Source organism: Calliphora vicina, chromosome 4, assembly GCF_958450345.1.
Source record: "Calliphora vicina chromosome 4, idCalVici1.1, whole genome shotgun sequence".
Lineage (NCBI taxonomy): Eukaryota > Metazoa > Arthropoda > Insecta > Diptera > Calliphoridae > Calliphora > Calliphora vicina.
In genome coordinates, this window is record NC_088783.1 from 13,257,571 (window position 1) to 13,272,182 (window position 14,612).

At 30.7% G+C, this 14,612-nt stretch overlaps 1 protein-coding gene across 1 annotated transcript; it reads right to left on the bottom strand.

The window, feature by feature from the left end:
• Nucleotides 1–11,970: 11,970 nt before the first annotated feature.
• mRpS30 (mitochondrial ribosomal protein S30) lies at nt 11,971–13,961 on the bottom strand. Its single transcript, XM_065508892.1, has 3 exons — nt 13,392–13,961; nt 12,890–13,329; nt 11,971–12,829 (listed from the first exon to the last, which is right to left on the bottom strand). Exons 1-3 carry the CDS (start codon nt 13,853–13,855, stop codon nt 12,048–12,050), a joined length of 1,686 nt encoding a protein of 561 aa, XP_065364964.1. The 5' UTR covers nt 13,856–13,961; the 3' UTR covers nt 11,971–12,047.
• Nucleotides 13,962–14,612: the final 651 nt, after the last annotated feature.

Genomic DNA, 14,612 nt, shown 5'->3' on the forward strand with positions numbered 1-14,612 from the left:
ACAAACAAAATATATAATTAAAAGAATCCAATCAGTTATTATGTATATCTTTTATTTTTAAAAAGCCAAAATACTTAGTATAGCAAGATTTTGAAAATTGCTTTAAAATTCAAATTTGATTAGGCAGATTTGTAATCGGTCCTATTCCCTTTGGCGTTGTCGTTTAAAAACACAATAAAAGCGAAAGTTTGCCGTTACCATACCACGTTATCGACATTTATTGAAAACATATCGGAAACGAAGATAGTCAAAACAAAGAACCATTCTTTATCTGTCGTTGATGATATTGATAGCATCGAAGTTGAAACAACTAAAACAACGACAGTACGGCAATTTGAAATTTTTGTTTCTGAAATGGAAAAAAAATACCACATATGCTAAGGGTTTTCGGAAGGGCATGAAACCCCTAAATTTCAATAGTTTTTGGAAGGCCATTGCAGAAATCCGTTTGGACTGTCAGTTCATGACGGAGATGATTGGCACAAAGTAAGTAAAGTGATTGGCAGAATGAAAAATTATAAAAAAAATTATAGCCATCCAAAGATTTCTAAGATTTATAAGTTAAATAAAAATTAAATTTATAAAAGAAATTAAAGGTAGAAGTTAAAGGAATACTAGAAGAGACAAGAATTCGTTGCGAAAACCTTCATGCGAATGATTCAAGGCCACTCTGGGATGCTATTTGCATGTCCGGTCTTGCTAACCACCTGATTTTTTATAATAAAAGCATTTATGCATCTTAACTCCTTCCCAGATAATTCCGAGAGGTTGCTAAAGGAGCGTTTCCCTAAAAACCTGGCACTCAGATCACCTAGTGCACGACAATTACAAATTAAGTCCAAAATGGTCTCTACCTTCTCTCATTTTGAGAAATCCTACCAAGCCCAAGTCTTGCAGTGTGGGTGACAAAAGTGGTCGCCGCAACCATATTGCTAAGTCGTATTCGTTGTATACCAAGTAGATACGAAGTTTAAAGTCCAACTCAAGTCATATCATCCTCGTAATAACGGAAATGGATTCATTCCTCCACCTTGTCTGGGCAAGTTCATAATAGGCATTAGTTGACACGTCGACATGATGTTGTATAAACACCTATCAGGGATTTAATTGCAGCTTTACTGTCAGTATATATACGAATATCCCTACTGGATATTCTGTAGTATCTGAGCCAGTTGTCCATTTGGGAGTCCAAAGGGCATCCTTATCACAAATTCAGGAATATATCCCCTTGTTTGGAGCCATCCATCTAGTCTCATTATACCAAGGAAGAGACCATCATATAGTTCCATACTGGACGAGATTGGAAAAGCAAAGTTTCTCAAGATTTTATATACATCCAATTATACTAGCATGCCCATAGGATCTCTATTGCTAGTATTTACAATCATTGCATTTATGCTGAAGATCTCTTTTCTGCTGCAGTACAAATGTTCTCAACCTTTGCAGGAACCAATTATTTTAATATGGGTTCTGTCTACGCATGATATGATTCCAGGAAAACCAGTTCGTTCATAATTATATTGCTTCATCCTCCGACATTTCGAATTGAATCCAATTATTGTTATATAGCCAAGGAGAACTTAAAGTCATTCCCAACGCTTAGTGTATTGTTCCAGGAGGTATTGAAATGAAGTTTTATTAAGTCTGAATGTGTTCACAAATCTTAAGAAATATATATATGGGGTATTTCATGTCAAGTGAACCAACTTTTGAAATCGATCGGGATGAAATTTGCACCAAGGTCAGACACAATTTTTCAACAAGATCGGTCGAGAACTCTCCGAGTTAGAGGGGGTCAAAGTTTGACATTTTGGTCAAGCAGGTGTTTTTTCTTATCCATGTAACTTATTACCTATTGTTCTTAGCAAAATGTGTCCCAAATAGTTTAAATTGCTCTTTCTTCAATCTTTCAATATTTAAAAAAAAATAAAAAAAATTTTAATATTTTTTTCCGAAATCAAAAACTTTTTTGACTTTTTTTTTAAATGGACCCTTTTTTTCTTAAAATAAAGCTTAGATATTTTACTTGAACACCTATTTGGTCGCTTAGTGGGATATCTATCAAAATAAATATTTTGTAACTCAAAACATAAAATTGTTGACTTTTTTCTCAAAATCAAAAACTTTGTTGACTTTTTGTTTCAAAATAGACCCTTTTTTTAGCTCAAACAAAAGCTTAGATATTTTCCTTGAAGACCCTTTTGGTCGCTTAGAAGGATGCGAGTGGGATATCTATCAAAATAAATATTTTTTAACTCAAGACTTACAATTTTTGACTTTTTTTTGCAAATTCGAATTTTTTTGTTAAATTTTTTGTTTTAGTCAAAAGAAAGCTCAGCGCCGTTATAAACGACAACGACATAGAAATCACAATTAAAACGACAACGTCAAAGCTTAGACATAATTCTTCTATTAATTTTTAATCCAACAGCTTCCATCATAATTACTTTATACAATTTATTGTTGCTTCCAGTAATACCTTGTATAGATTTAATAAATACATTTTTTGAAAAGGGTATTTCATTATAAGCTAACTGTGTGAGAGTTATCTTCGATACTTTTTATTCGTTTGAATGGCCTATAGATGCCATTATGTTTGGAATATAACATCGTGCAAATGTTTGCCGCTGCTTCGCTGGGTTTCGCTTATTCGAAATATCCATGACTCTGGCGCATAAATCAGGCTAATTTTTACAGATGGCATGTGTTATGTTGGCTTTGAGAGCCGCTGTGTTTGTGGCTTATTCGTCCTCAAATTGCTTGTGCAGAATATCCAATGTGACATGAGCAGTGTAGCAGGTAGCGCTGTCCCATTGAAACCACATGTCGTTGGAGTCCATATCATCCAATTCAGGTCAAAATAAGTGGGTAATCATCGCTCTCAAAGAAATATGGACCTATGACGACGCCAGCCCAAAATCCACACCAAACAGTGAAAATTTCTCATGTGAACATCCATTTTGATAAAATAGTTTTATTATTTGCCCGTTTTGTTGAACGCTATATCCGTCCATGGTGATTTGGCAAAACAAACTGAACAAATAACAGCCAAATCGACAGATGTAGCTTCAATAATATGGCTATCAAAGTTCCTATTGGAAGTCCCTTTAATTCCAGATGAGGATTTCTAAATATTGAAAAAAATTCAGAACGGCAAACTTTTGTGATATTTATTAAGAAAGAAAATACTAAAAATAACATAAAACGAATTGTAAATATTATTCGAGTATCTTAATAAAATATTTTTTAAAACCAGAAAATATCTAACAATTTCTTTAATATAAAGTAGCATCCATCTTTTTCATCTCGTATTAACCCTGCAAGTTAAGCAAGTAGTAATTGTCACTAATGTCTGATCACTTAGCTGATTACAATTTATATATGTTGGGTCCTTTGACTCGTATGTGCTGTTTGTAGTGCTGAGTGAAGTCAATTGGTTACTTTGTACATACCAGGTAATCTATCGTGAAGACAATTGTCACTTAAGTGTCTCTAAATAATCTAGAGTGTAGTCGTTCTGAACGTTTATTTTGTACTGCACTTTTTTATGCGCAATTCGCTCAAACTTGTTTTATATAATACATTTGATGTATGTATTGATATTGTATGTATCTTTTGACGTCAATTGTAGCTTGCATAGTAGTTATTTTAATCTATTGAAGGTGGACTTTCTATGAGATCTCTTTTTAACGGAAAATTTAATGTCAATTAGCACCCATACATGTTAAAATAACTAGTTATGTAGCTGATCAAGTGACCAGTTAGGCAGCAAGTAAGGAAACTGACTCTATGTAACATGTATGGTGAATCCAATACGTTGAATACTTTTGACCAGCTATCAGATAGTCTCTTTGTAGTAAAAAATGGTCGATTAACCCCCAGCTTAGCAAATGCACGTGTTAAAATAACTAGTCACGTAGCTAGTTATGTATGTAGTTGTCAACCCAAAACAATAGGCAAAATCACTAGTTCGGGACAGTCTTCTAGAACTGCTGGGTGCTGAGTCTTTACCCAAGTTGCGAGTATTGACCACTTGACATTCACATAGTTACGAAAACTGTCAAAATTAACAAATAAGACACTTCATAAATACAAAACATTTATTAAATCCCCAATGGATTGTTAATATAACATTAACAACTGCAGTTAACATGTAATATGTAGAAGTCGTAATAATAAATGTCAACAAATTTGACAGAAATAAGGTACATACCGCATTTAGAGCTCTTAGAACAAACTTTTAAACCATGTAAAAGTGTATTTTGGCTATTCCTTATTATTATAATTTTATTTTTTCATTTAGATTTTCTAATAAATTATTAAAATATAAAATGAAAACAAAAAAAAAACATTAAACTATTCCCAAGAATTAAGGCAATAAATAATGTTTAAGCTTAAATAAATAATTTTATGTTAATAATGATTTCTTTTAAATGGTTGTAAGATAGAATAAAAACAAGAATTTTCCATAAATATTTTGTAAATTTAAAAATATAAAAATGAATTTAAGATTTATGCTGAAATTAATGATAATGAAAGAAAATGTTTGAAAAAATACATAATTTTTATTTTATTTTTTTCTTTTTTTCTTAAAAACAAAAAACCTTTTAAATAAACTAAAGTTAAATTCCAGGTTAATAATTCAAAAAAAAAGTAAAACAATTTAATGAGAAAAAAATTTAATTAATTAAAAATCAATTGTATTGATTTGTTGAAAGTTGAAAAATAAAACATATTAAACAAAAATGAAAAAGAAAATAATTAAAATGAAATAAAATAAAATAAAGTACTAACACATTGTTAATGTTTAATAAACAAAATGCAAAATTGTAATAAAATTAATTATACTAAACAACAAACAAAACAAAAAACACGTATTAACTGAAATGAAATTTAACGAAAAATAAAACAAACAAAAAACTGAATGAATATACGTTAGAAATGCTGTGTTTCATTTCAACAAGTCGGCTAAATAATTAATAGGTAAGTGAATGTAAGAGTAATATCCGGCAATTTGAAATATAACCGGATGTTTTCATATAGTTATTGAGAAAAGAGAATGGTAAGTTAGTCTAAATAATTAAATCTTTAAATCATTTCCAGTCGATTTTACATTATAACTTGCTGGGAATTGCCAGAATCAAAATATTTATTTTAAGCCGTTTTTACACTGCTTATTAGGTGTTGCCAATATAGCTCGATTTAAAAATAACGGTTTTAGAAACTTGGACACGAATTTGAAACATATTAAGCTTATTATTTAAAGATGTAGTAGAAGTTTTTCTAACTATTAATAAAATATTGTGCAAATAAATTACAAAAATAAATAATAAAAAAAATTAAATATTGAAATAACCATTTTTTACATTGATTTCTTACAAATTCTTTTTGTTTTGGCCTTATGTCTTGTAGAAAACTTAAAAAATTGTAATTGATTCTATCCTGAAATTACAAAAGTTTCCATTGTATTATCAATCACTGTATTTCTAAAATACTTCAATCAAATGATTTTAAGCGTTTTTTGTATCTCCTGCTAAAAGGGACTTTTGAGGCCAAGAACGAATCGAGTCAATTTCGTATAATCTGTACTAAGGTGAAGCGTATCCTAGAGAGAGCATTCTGCATCGATCGAAACAAATAGTAGTCGAATGTGGCAAAGTCTGGACTATAAGACGGGTGAGGCAAAACTTTTTTCTAAATAGATTTTAGCAGGTATTGCAACATGTGGCCTAGCGTTGTCATGATGAAATATTACGGTTTCATGTCTTGCCGCATATTCTGGGCGTTTTTTTGGCCAATGCTCATTTCAAATGAATCAGTTGCGTTCGGTACAGGTTCCCTGTGATGATCTGATATCGCCATTGATATTTGGCTTGGGTGTCAATTGGGCTGGTTGTCCGGGCTTCTCATAAGCTTCAGGTTATCGTACTGGATCCATTTTTCATCGCTAGAAATTATTCGGTGCAAACATGATTTTTTTTACAGTGTTCAAACATCATTTCGGGCATGCAAAATCGTCTCTCGGCTTCAATTCGTATGGTAACAATATGCATGTCTTTGTCTTCCGTGTCAAAATCACCACTTCTGGACACATTTTTTCAAATTAATGAAGTAAAGCAAAACTTCCCGCATATGACGATTTGTTGGCACAAAATTCGACATTTTCGAAGCAAAAACACTTTTTAGAATAAATGACAGATATGTACCCTTTAAAATGACTTATGGGCAATTCCATGTCATCGTACGTGACATTTGTACGTCTATAGAGTGGAATAGATTTTGCAAAAATAAGAGTATCTGAAAAATAATTTGGTCTTTATGTTCGATTCAAAGGGAACTTTATTTAAAAAAAATAATAAGTTCTTTCGAAAAATTGTTGTCCAAAATATTGAGTGAGATAAGGCTATGACATAAAACGGAAGTTATTTTGAGGTACTGTAGAAATATGCGAAAATTTGCGAATCGTGAGAGGCGTTAAGTTTTCTTTTAATTTCTAACACTAAACCAAATATTTTTCCTTTACAATCAGTCATATTTCAATAAAAACAATCTTTGGATGATTTTATAATAAATACAATTTAATATCGTACGTGATATACCGTACGTGACATATACATATGTATTCAAAAAAAATAGAAAATATACATATATTCGGTTTCAATAAACAATTTGATATTATCAGATTGATAATAGCAAAAAAAACAATTAGAGTCAAATTCATTTCATACTAAATGCTAATTGGGAGCTTAGTTTTCGCCACTGTATTAGCTTATAACATGCCAATTATATTAAAAAATTAAATATAGTCAGTTTAAACTATTATTGATGCCCTTATAACGTTGTAATAAGCTCTAAATACCTTCACATTGTAGCATTTTAGTGTTTTCTGCTATTCATAAATTTTCAAACGATTTGTAAACGAACATTTTACTAACAAAAATTTAGGGTATAATTTTATAAAATGAAACGACAAACGTAAAAATAAAATTCTATGGAAAATATTCAAGTTTCCCAGTATTCTTCATACAAAAATGGGGCCCTCAATTTTATATTCATTTCAATAATGGATTATTTTCCAATACTTTTTCTCGATTAAAATTCATTAAATAATAATAATACATTCTGGGATTAACTTGTAATAAATATAAACTCACCTTGAAGTAAAAGATTTGTTGTTTGAAAAATTCACTTTATCAATAATGCTTTTATTTTAATTAATTGCACACAACTTTTACTTTTGGTTTAATTAAAAGGCCATATGCATTATTTGCAATAAATGTGGAATGGAATATACTAGGTACTTGCCAAATAATTTCGGTAATGAAATGTTAAATTTCACACAAAATATAAAAAATTAACTAATTTTTACAATTACATAACTACTAAAGCATACAACTTTTATTGTTTTATAATTTTTTAATTATTTAAAACTTTTGTTAATATGTATACGTTTTGTTTTAAATTAAAACTTTATTTCATAGACAAATTCCAAAACTTTATTTACATACATATGCGAAAACCAGTTAAATTTCTTACATAAAATCTTTATCATCCCACAAATTCCAACAGATATTAATAATATTCCATCCAATTGGTTTGCAATAATTCCATTTATCTGGCATTTACTTATACATATGTATTCCCATTTGGCAATACTTCTGGTAAATAACAACAAAGACTAAGCTTTTCTACAACAACTTCTGTTTTATTTTATGCTTCTTCCTTTTTGAACACTAACAAAAGCAACAAGTAATTAAATGGCGCTTAAATAGCAATACCAACAACAACCATTTAACATTTGCACTTGTTGCACACACACACTCAATGCATAGCAAAATTGTTGACTTTTTATTTTACATTTAACACCTCAAATATTTAACTTTACCACATAATTTCATTTAATTGTTATTATTTAGTAATTATATTATACTTTCATGCACATTTTATAATATTTTGTTAAGTTCTAACTATAATATTTCACTTTAAAAGTTTAGCAATACGACAACTAACGACATTATTTTACCGGCCGGAGAAGACAACTAAAGAGAAAATTAGAGTTGCACTTAGTATGAAGAAAGTAAATAGCAAAGACAGGGTTGTTTTCACAAATAGTAACAGTCTGACAGGAACTAAAATAAACTGTGTAACGAATATTTTTGTTTGAAATTATGTTTTGAAAGAGTACGTATTTTTAAGAATTTATCACAATTTATTTATTAGAGACATTTTTTATATAATTTGCATTTAAATAAATTGCATTAATTGCATATAGTGTATTTAAATGTATAAAATAGGAATTTTAATGTTTAATTACAAAAGTTTGTTTCATACAAATTTCTTTTAATTCTCGTCTCTCAATTTATTTAAGAAAAATTTTCTAATTTTACTTGATAGCATGGTAGAACCAACCAGGTACAATTATTAGGGAGAGTTTTCAATATTAACCCCTACAAAGCACAGTGGTATTAGAAAAAAAAAGAGGGAAATAAATCTGTAGCTTCTAAACCCTTAGTCCGATTTGAATGAAATTGCACATGCGCAAAGGGAAGTGTTGCCGAGTTTAAGTTTTGAATCTGGACCTCACGCGCCCGTCAGGTTCCCAAAGTAGGACACCTCGGGTATGGTCAATTTTTAAAATGATCCTATTTCTTCGTTTGTGTTCCGATTTCAAAACAATTACATATATAGAATCTCCTCATCAAGCTATCAATTATCTCTTATAGCTTAGGAGATATTCGCATTTGACCGCGGTTCCAAATATTTCCCGATTTTCTCCATTTTTCTTTCATAGGATTACCAGAAGATGTATACAGTGACGGACAATACAATAGAATCACTACATATGAATTCGATTAAAGCGGTAAAACTACAAAATTTGATTTCAAAATTTAAAATTTGTTCATTATATATTAATGCTCATAACGTAAACAATAAATAGAAAAAAATAAAATAAAAAAATAACACATTCATATTTTAAAAAATATGTCATATCTAAAAGACTAAATAAAATATGCGACATTCAAATAGAATCAATCAGTCTTAAAATGATTAAAAATAAAAAATCATCATAAGAATTCGTTGTTTTCTTAATATTTTGTTGCATATCAATTATTTCTAATAACAGCATCAAATCTTTTGGGGATTGAATTTAACAAACATTCGCATGTAGATCGGGAAATTGCATACCATATTTCCTGAATTTTCTGCCAAAGTTCTTCCTTGTTTTTAAATTTTTCAGGTCCGACTTTGTCTTTTATTATTTTCCATAGGATTTAAGTCTCGTTATTGAGACGGCCATTCCATAACATGAATTTTGTTATATAAAAACCATTTTTTGGCAAGACCTGATGTGTGCTTTGGGTTATTATCTTGCTGGAAGAGCCATTTTAAGGGCATATTCCATTCTGCATGTGGCTTTATAACATTCTCCAAAATATTTACATACAAGTGCTTATCCATATTTTCTTTTTGCCATTTTTTGGACCCATGTCTTATCATCACTACCAATTAAATTAATGGTCGTTTCGTCCGGCCACAACACATTTTGCCACTTCTTTATATTTTCTGTCCCACACCAATCCTTATGATTGCTCCTAGTTTTAAATGAAATATTGATAGTGATTCTATTGTAATGTCCGTCACTGTATATCAAATAGAGAAAAAATTGTTTAAAAATCATGATTGAGTCCAAAGTTACAAGCATTTGATTTTAAAAAAATTAAAAATGGCGATTTTTCGCTATTTTTTGGGAAAAAAGTACTTTTTTCTTTTTAAGTTATCTAAAAAAAATTTTAAAAGATGTATAATGAATTTATACTTTTTGAAAAGCCAACTTTACACCAAATATCTTAAATGAAAAAAAAAATTATAATTTTTGATACCGAGGGGACCAGGTCCATTTAAAAAAAACGCCTATTTTTTCTGTAAAATTCCAATTTAGGGCAAAAATTCTCAAATCGCATAGTCGATATCAAAATATAGTAACCCATTTTAGATGACCCAATATGTTCTTAATTAATTTGTAAAGGGTTCCGATAACCCCGCCCCTGGTATGGATATTATAGGCAAAAAACAAAAATATCCCATTTTTTTAATTTTTCAATACTTTTTTGGGAATTGCGGGATTCGTGATTAGAAATTTTAAAATTTTGTTTTTATTTTTCCATTTTCAATAAAAAAATCAATATAAGTGTAAAATTTCATTAAAAAATATTCATAAATAAAAATTTTATTACAATTTGAAAAATTTTTATCTATGCAAAAACTTAATAAAAAACATTTTTTGTCATATTTTTCAAAAAAGTATTCCATGAATTTTTTAATTGTCAAATGTTATATACATATTGAAGAAATTAAATCGTATGTAGAGTTATGCGACTAATGATCGGTTTTTATCTGGCCATGCACGACTGAAGTCCTGCTTTTTTAAAGAAGCGGTTAATTGTATCAGCATCGACATCAATTCCATAACCTTTTTGATATATTTTTGTTCATTCCACGCTAATTTATTTGAAATTTCTTGGACTTTTCTTACAATTTTACACCTTAACATTTAATCTAACTTTAATGCACATCCTGTTCGTGACAAACTTTCATATCTATCAAACCGTTTATAGTTCCTATGGATAGTTTGGACTCTAGATTTTGACAAACTAACGATTTCCCCCACATTTGCCGTAAATTTTCCTTTATTTGACAACTTGACAACTAATGTTCCTAAGTCGGCGGATATTTCCTATATTTTCGCCATTTTGAGATTCATTGTATTACAATTAATAAAAAAATTAGCACCAATTTTGTATAGAAGAAAAAGTCGTATGTAGACTTTTGCAACGCTTCATATGTAGAATATTGCAAAAATTTCAATTTTAACAAACAGTGACCATAGTTTTTTAAAAAAATGTATTGCAGTGATGTAAAGTGTACCCTGATAAATATTTACATGGGGTCATTTTCAAAGATTAAACATTAAATATAAAATTATTCGCAAATTAAATGAAATGTCGATATCGTATGTAGAGTTTTGCGACTAAGTGTATATTAAAGCATAAAATCTGTGATAAATATTCAATTAATAATCAGCAATTTAAAAAATATAAAAAAAAAAATTGTAAAAACTCAACATTTGGAATTGAGGCCTTGTAAAACTACTCCAAGACAAGATAATTTAATAACAAGAGAGTTTAAGAAATGTCCAAAAATTATCCCCCAGGAGGTTATCAATAATCTAAAATTGGAAATTAGTTCTCGAACTGTTAGCTGCAGGAGAAATTACACATGTTATGTCGATATATCTTACAAGATGTATATTTTTTAATAAGATTACAATTAACATTAATTTAAACAAAATTTTATGAAACTTTTTACACCTAATCTACTTAGTTAGGGCCTTAGTCCCACTGAATGTCATTCGTTTTAAAAACGAAATCATTACTTCGATTCGGAATACAGACATGGAGTCATAGCTTGACTTATTTTTATTTGCTTAATTATTTTCAGTCACTTTCCATTGTATTGATGCTAAAATTTGATAAGTAAAAGGAAAACTAGAATATTTTTGTATACCCTTCACCATGAGTGGTAAGTTTGTCATTCCGTTTGTAATTTCTACATTTTTCATTTGCGACCCCGAAAAGATATATATTCTGGATCGTTATATGTAGCGGAGTCGATATAGCCATGTCCGTCTGTCCATCTGTATTTTGAAATCAACTTTCCGTGGTAAAATCGATTCAAAAGCGATTACAGTTCTTTCGAGACAACAAAGGATACAGTTTTAATTATTCAAATTTTAGTTTTTGTTATTTTTTAGAGATATATGTAGGTATGTGGAGTGTAAATAGAAGCGAAAAAAACTATTTTTTTGGTACATCCTTTTATGTTTAGAGCACATTTATATCAGACAAACTCTTGTCCGATTTTGCGTTTGAGTCACTGTATGTATATGTAAATGAATTGTAGGATTAACAATTTAATTTTTTATTTATTTTTTATTTTCTAAGAAAATTTAACAAATTATGTGTACTAAAAAACTGTTACAGCTTTCCTTAATTCTCAGGATAATAAGTTGGCTTCCACTTCTTTTTGCTCTTGGGGCCTTCGGGTCTCACCTTGCGTGGTATGTATTCCTTTTGGTGTTGATCTAATTTTCGCTGCCAGGGATTATAGAATATCTCAAAGTAACGACGTCTTGCATCCATAGGACGAGTTTTATTATCAATTTTATAGATTTTCTCCCACAAGTAAATTTCGGGCAAAGCCAAATGCCGTGGCCGGTTGGAGAACAAATGTTTAAAAGCTTTTTCTAAAAATGCTCGCTTTTCGTCTTCCTCATAGTCCGCTATGCGCTTATATTTGGTATCCAAAAATGGTTGCAATTCCTCGGCTGAACGTTGTACAGTTGGTGTTTTGATATAGTAGTTGATTAAATGTTTCAATACTTGATCGTTAAAGCCCACAATTTTGCCTTTGTCATCGACTTCCTGATACAGAGCTAACTCTTGCGTACCACGACAATAGTTGACACGAGAATTTTCGTTAATTTGACGACCACTCATCAACAAGGTATTCAATTGATATTCATAGAATGACCATGTTTTACCATCAGTTAAAATGGTTTGAGTGTTTAAGGGGTATGTCAGTTCGGAAAATGTATTGAAACCCAAATAGTTAGCCTGGGCAAGCAGCCAAGCGAAACTAGATTGTATGGCGTGGGCATGCAGGGCTTCATTGTGATCATCAGCAGCATAACTTTGTGGTCGTATATGAATGCCGGCACGGGATTGGTAGGAAAGTAATCCAAAACCTGCCAAATTACTGGGCCAGTAACCTGTATTTTAAAGTTTTTTTTTAATAATTTAAAAGAATATTTTGCAAGTATTTTATTTACCTGTAATATTTGTGCCATGTTGGTAGCCCGTGGTATAACCTAAACTTCTGGGATCAAAATCTACGCGTGGTACATTTTTAGCTAGTTCAATATCGTTATATTCATTTTCATTTTTCCATGTGGGCAATTGCGAACGGTGTCTGAGCGCCAACATAGGTTCACTTTTGTATTGCATTAAACGATCAACGGGTTCTTTGGCTAAATCTTTTTGCCATTCATGGGATTCTTTGGCTTTGACCACATTTTTTGGTGCTGGTATACCACCAACAGACCAGAAGGCTTCATGCCTGGGATTATAGTCGACTTCAACTTCCTGCAAGTGTTGATGATCTGCCGAGAGGCCATTAATTAAAGCCCGATGTATTTGCTCAACAATAACTTGAGTCAAGATACGCTCCCGTTCTTTGGGTTCCAATTCGGAAGCATTGGGGTATTTTAGACTAAAAACAAAATAAACATTAACAAGTTGGAAATGTTTTATTATATCATACTACAAATTTACCTGAAATAATCATGTGCCAACTCCAAAGCATCCTGTACATCTCCTTTAATGGCCTCAACATATGATGTAACTTTTTCGTCTTTTTTTAACTCACTGGGCATGTTCTCATACAAAGTTCTTGTGTAGTGCTGTATGACAGGCAAACAATTATAGGGCAGCCGTTCGTCGTTCAACTCCACCACTTTATAACCATAGTAGCGAGGCATATTGATTTTAATCATTTTTTCTTCCACAGTAGGTGCCTTTTGTACCTGTTCTTGCCAGGACAATGCTTCACGTTCTTTACGTGCGGCAAACGATAGATCGTTTATTTCCGGATATTGTGCCACTTCAGTATACTCATCACTGTCTGGGACGGCTGTTTGAGCAGCAGCTGCTTGGGCATTTTTTGGTGAGGCAATATAACTACGACACACTGTAGCACATCGTGCTGTTAGGGATTCTGCACGACGCATTAACAGCATTTTTAAATGTTTGCACGATGTTTTAATTAATAATTTTAGTTAGATTTTCTTCATAGAAAATAAAAAAATACCGCACGTAAAATTTCGTTTCGTTAAGAAAAGGTTATGAAATATCAGCTGTGCAGCCAGAAATGTCATTTAATCTTCTTCTTGAACAATACATTCACAATAAAATGCTGACATGTAAACCGTTTTTACACTATATAACGGAGTTGCATATTGTGATTGAAGCAATGGGAATTGGGAATAAATAAATTATTATATTTTGTATAAAATAAATTACATGTTATTTTATATCTTTCTTGAAAATACTTCTTAGTTTTTTTTAGATATTCCCTCATTAATATAATGTTAATTATTTTATTTAATGTTGCAACTGGCATCTACGCAATGGCAAAACAAATTTAACTCGAACAGTACATGTGTTGCTACATGTTTGTCATACATTTTTGTACTTCACATACTTCAAAGTTAAAAACAACACAACTTTTGAACTAACTATACGCTGGAGTTGGATGTACTGATTGTACTAATCTGAATATAAATACACGTATTTATCTGCTGCTGTCAGTGTCAGTGGAAGCAAATGTATTGTATGTTCAGACAACGTTAAGAAGTTACATATTTTATATCGAGTTTTGGATCCTCATATGAAAATATTGCAAAATTCGAAACCTCAATTAAAATGTGCACCTCCAAACTTTATCCGATTTTGGTAAATGTTCAGCATTTGTTTTTAGATGACGGATGACAACTT

Bases quoted from the DNA above. Each gene is read 5' to 3' on its own strand.
- mRpS30 (XM_065508892.1), bottom strand. From the start codon at position 13,855: ATGCTGTTAATGCGTCGTGCAGAATCCCTAACAGCACGATGTGCTACA. The intron at 13,330-13,391 runs GTAAATTTGTAG...TTTTGTTTTTAG, and splicing joins TTGGCACATGATTATTTCAG to TCTAAAATACCCCAATGCTT. The intron at 12,830-12,889 runs GTAAATAAAATA...TTTAAAATACAG, and splicing joins ACATGGCACAAATATTACAG to GTTACTGGCCCAGTAATTTG.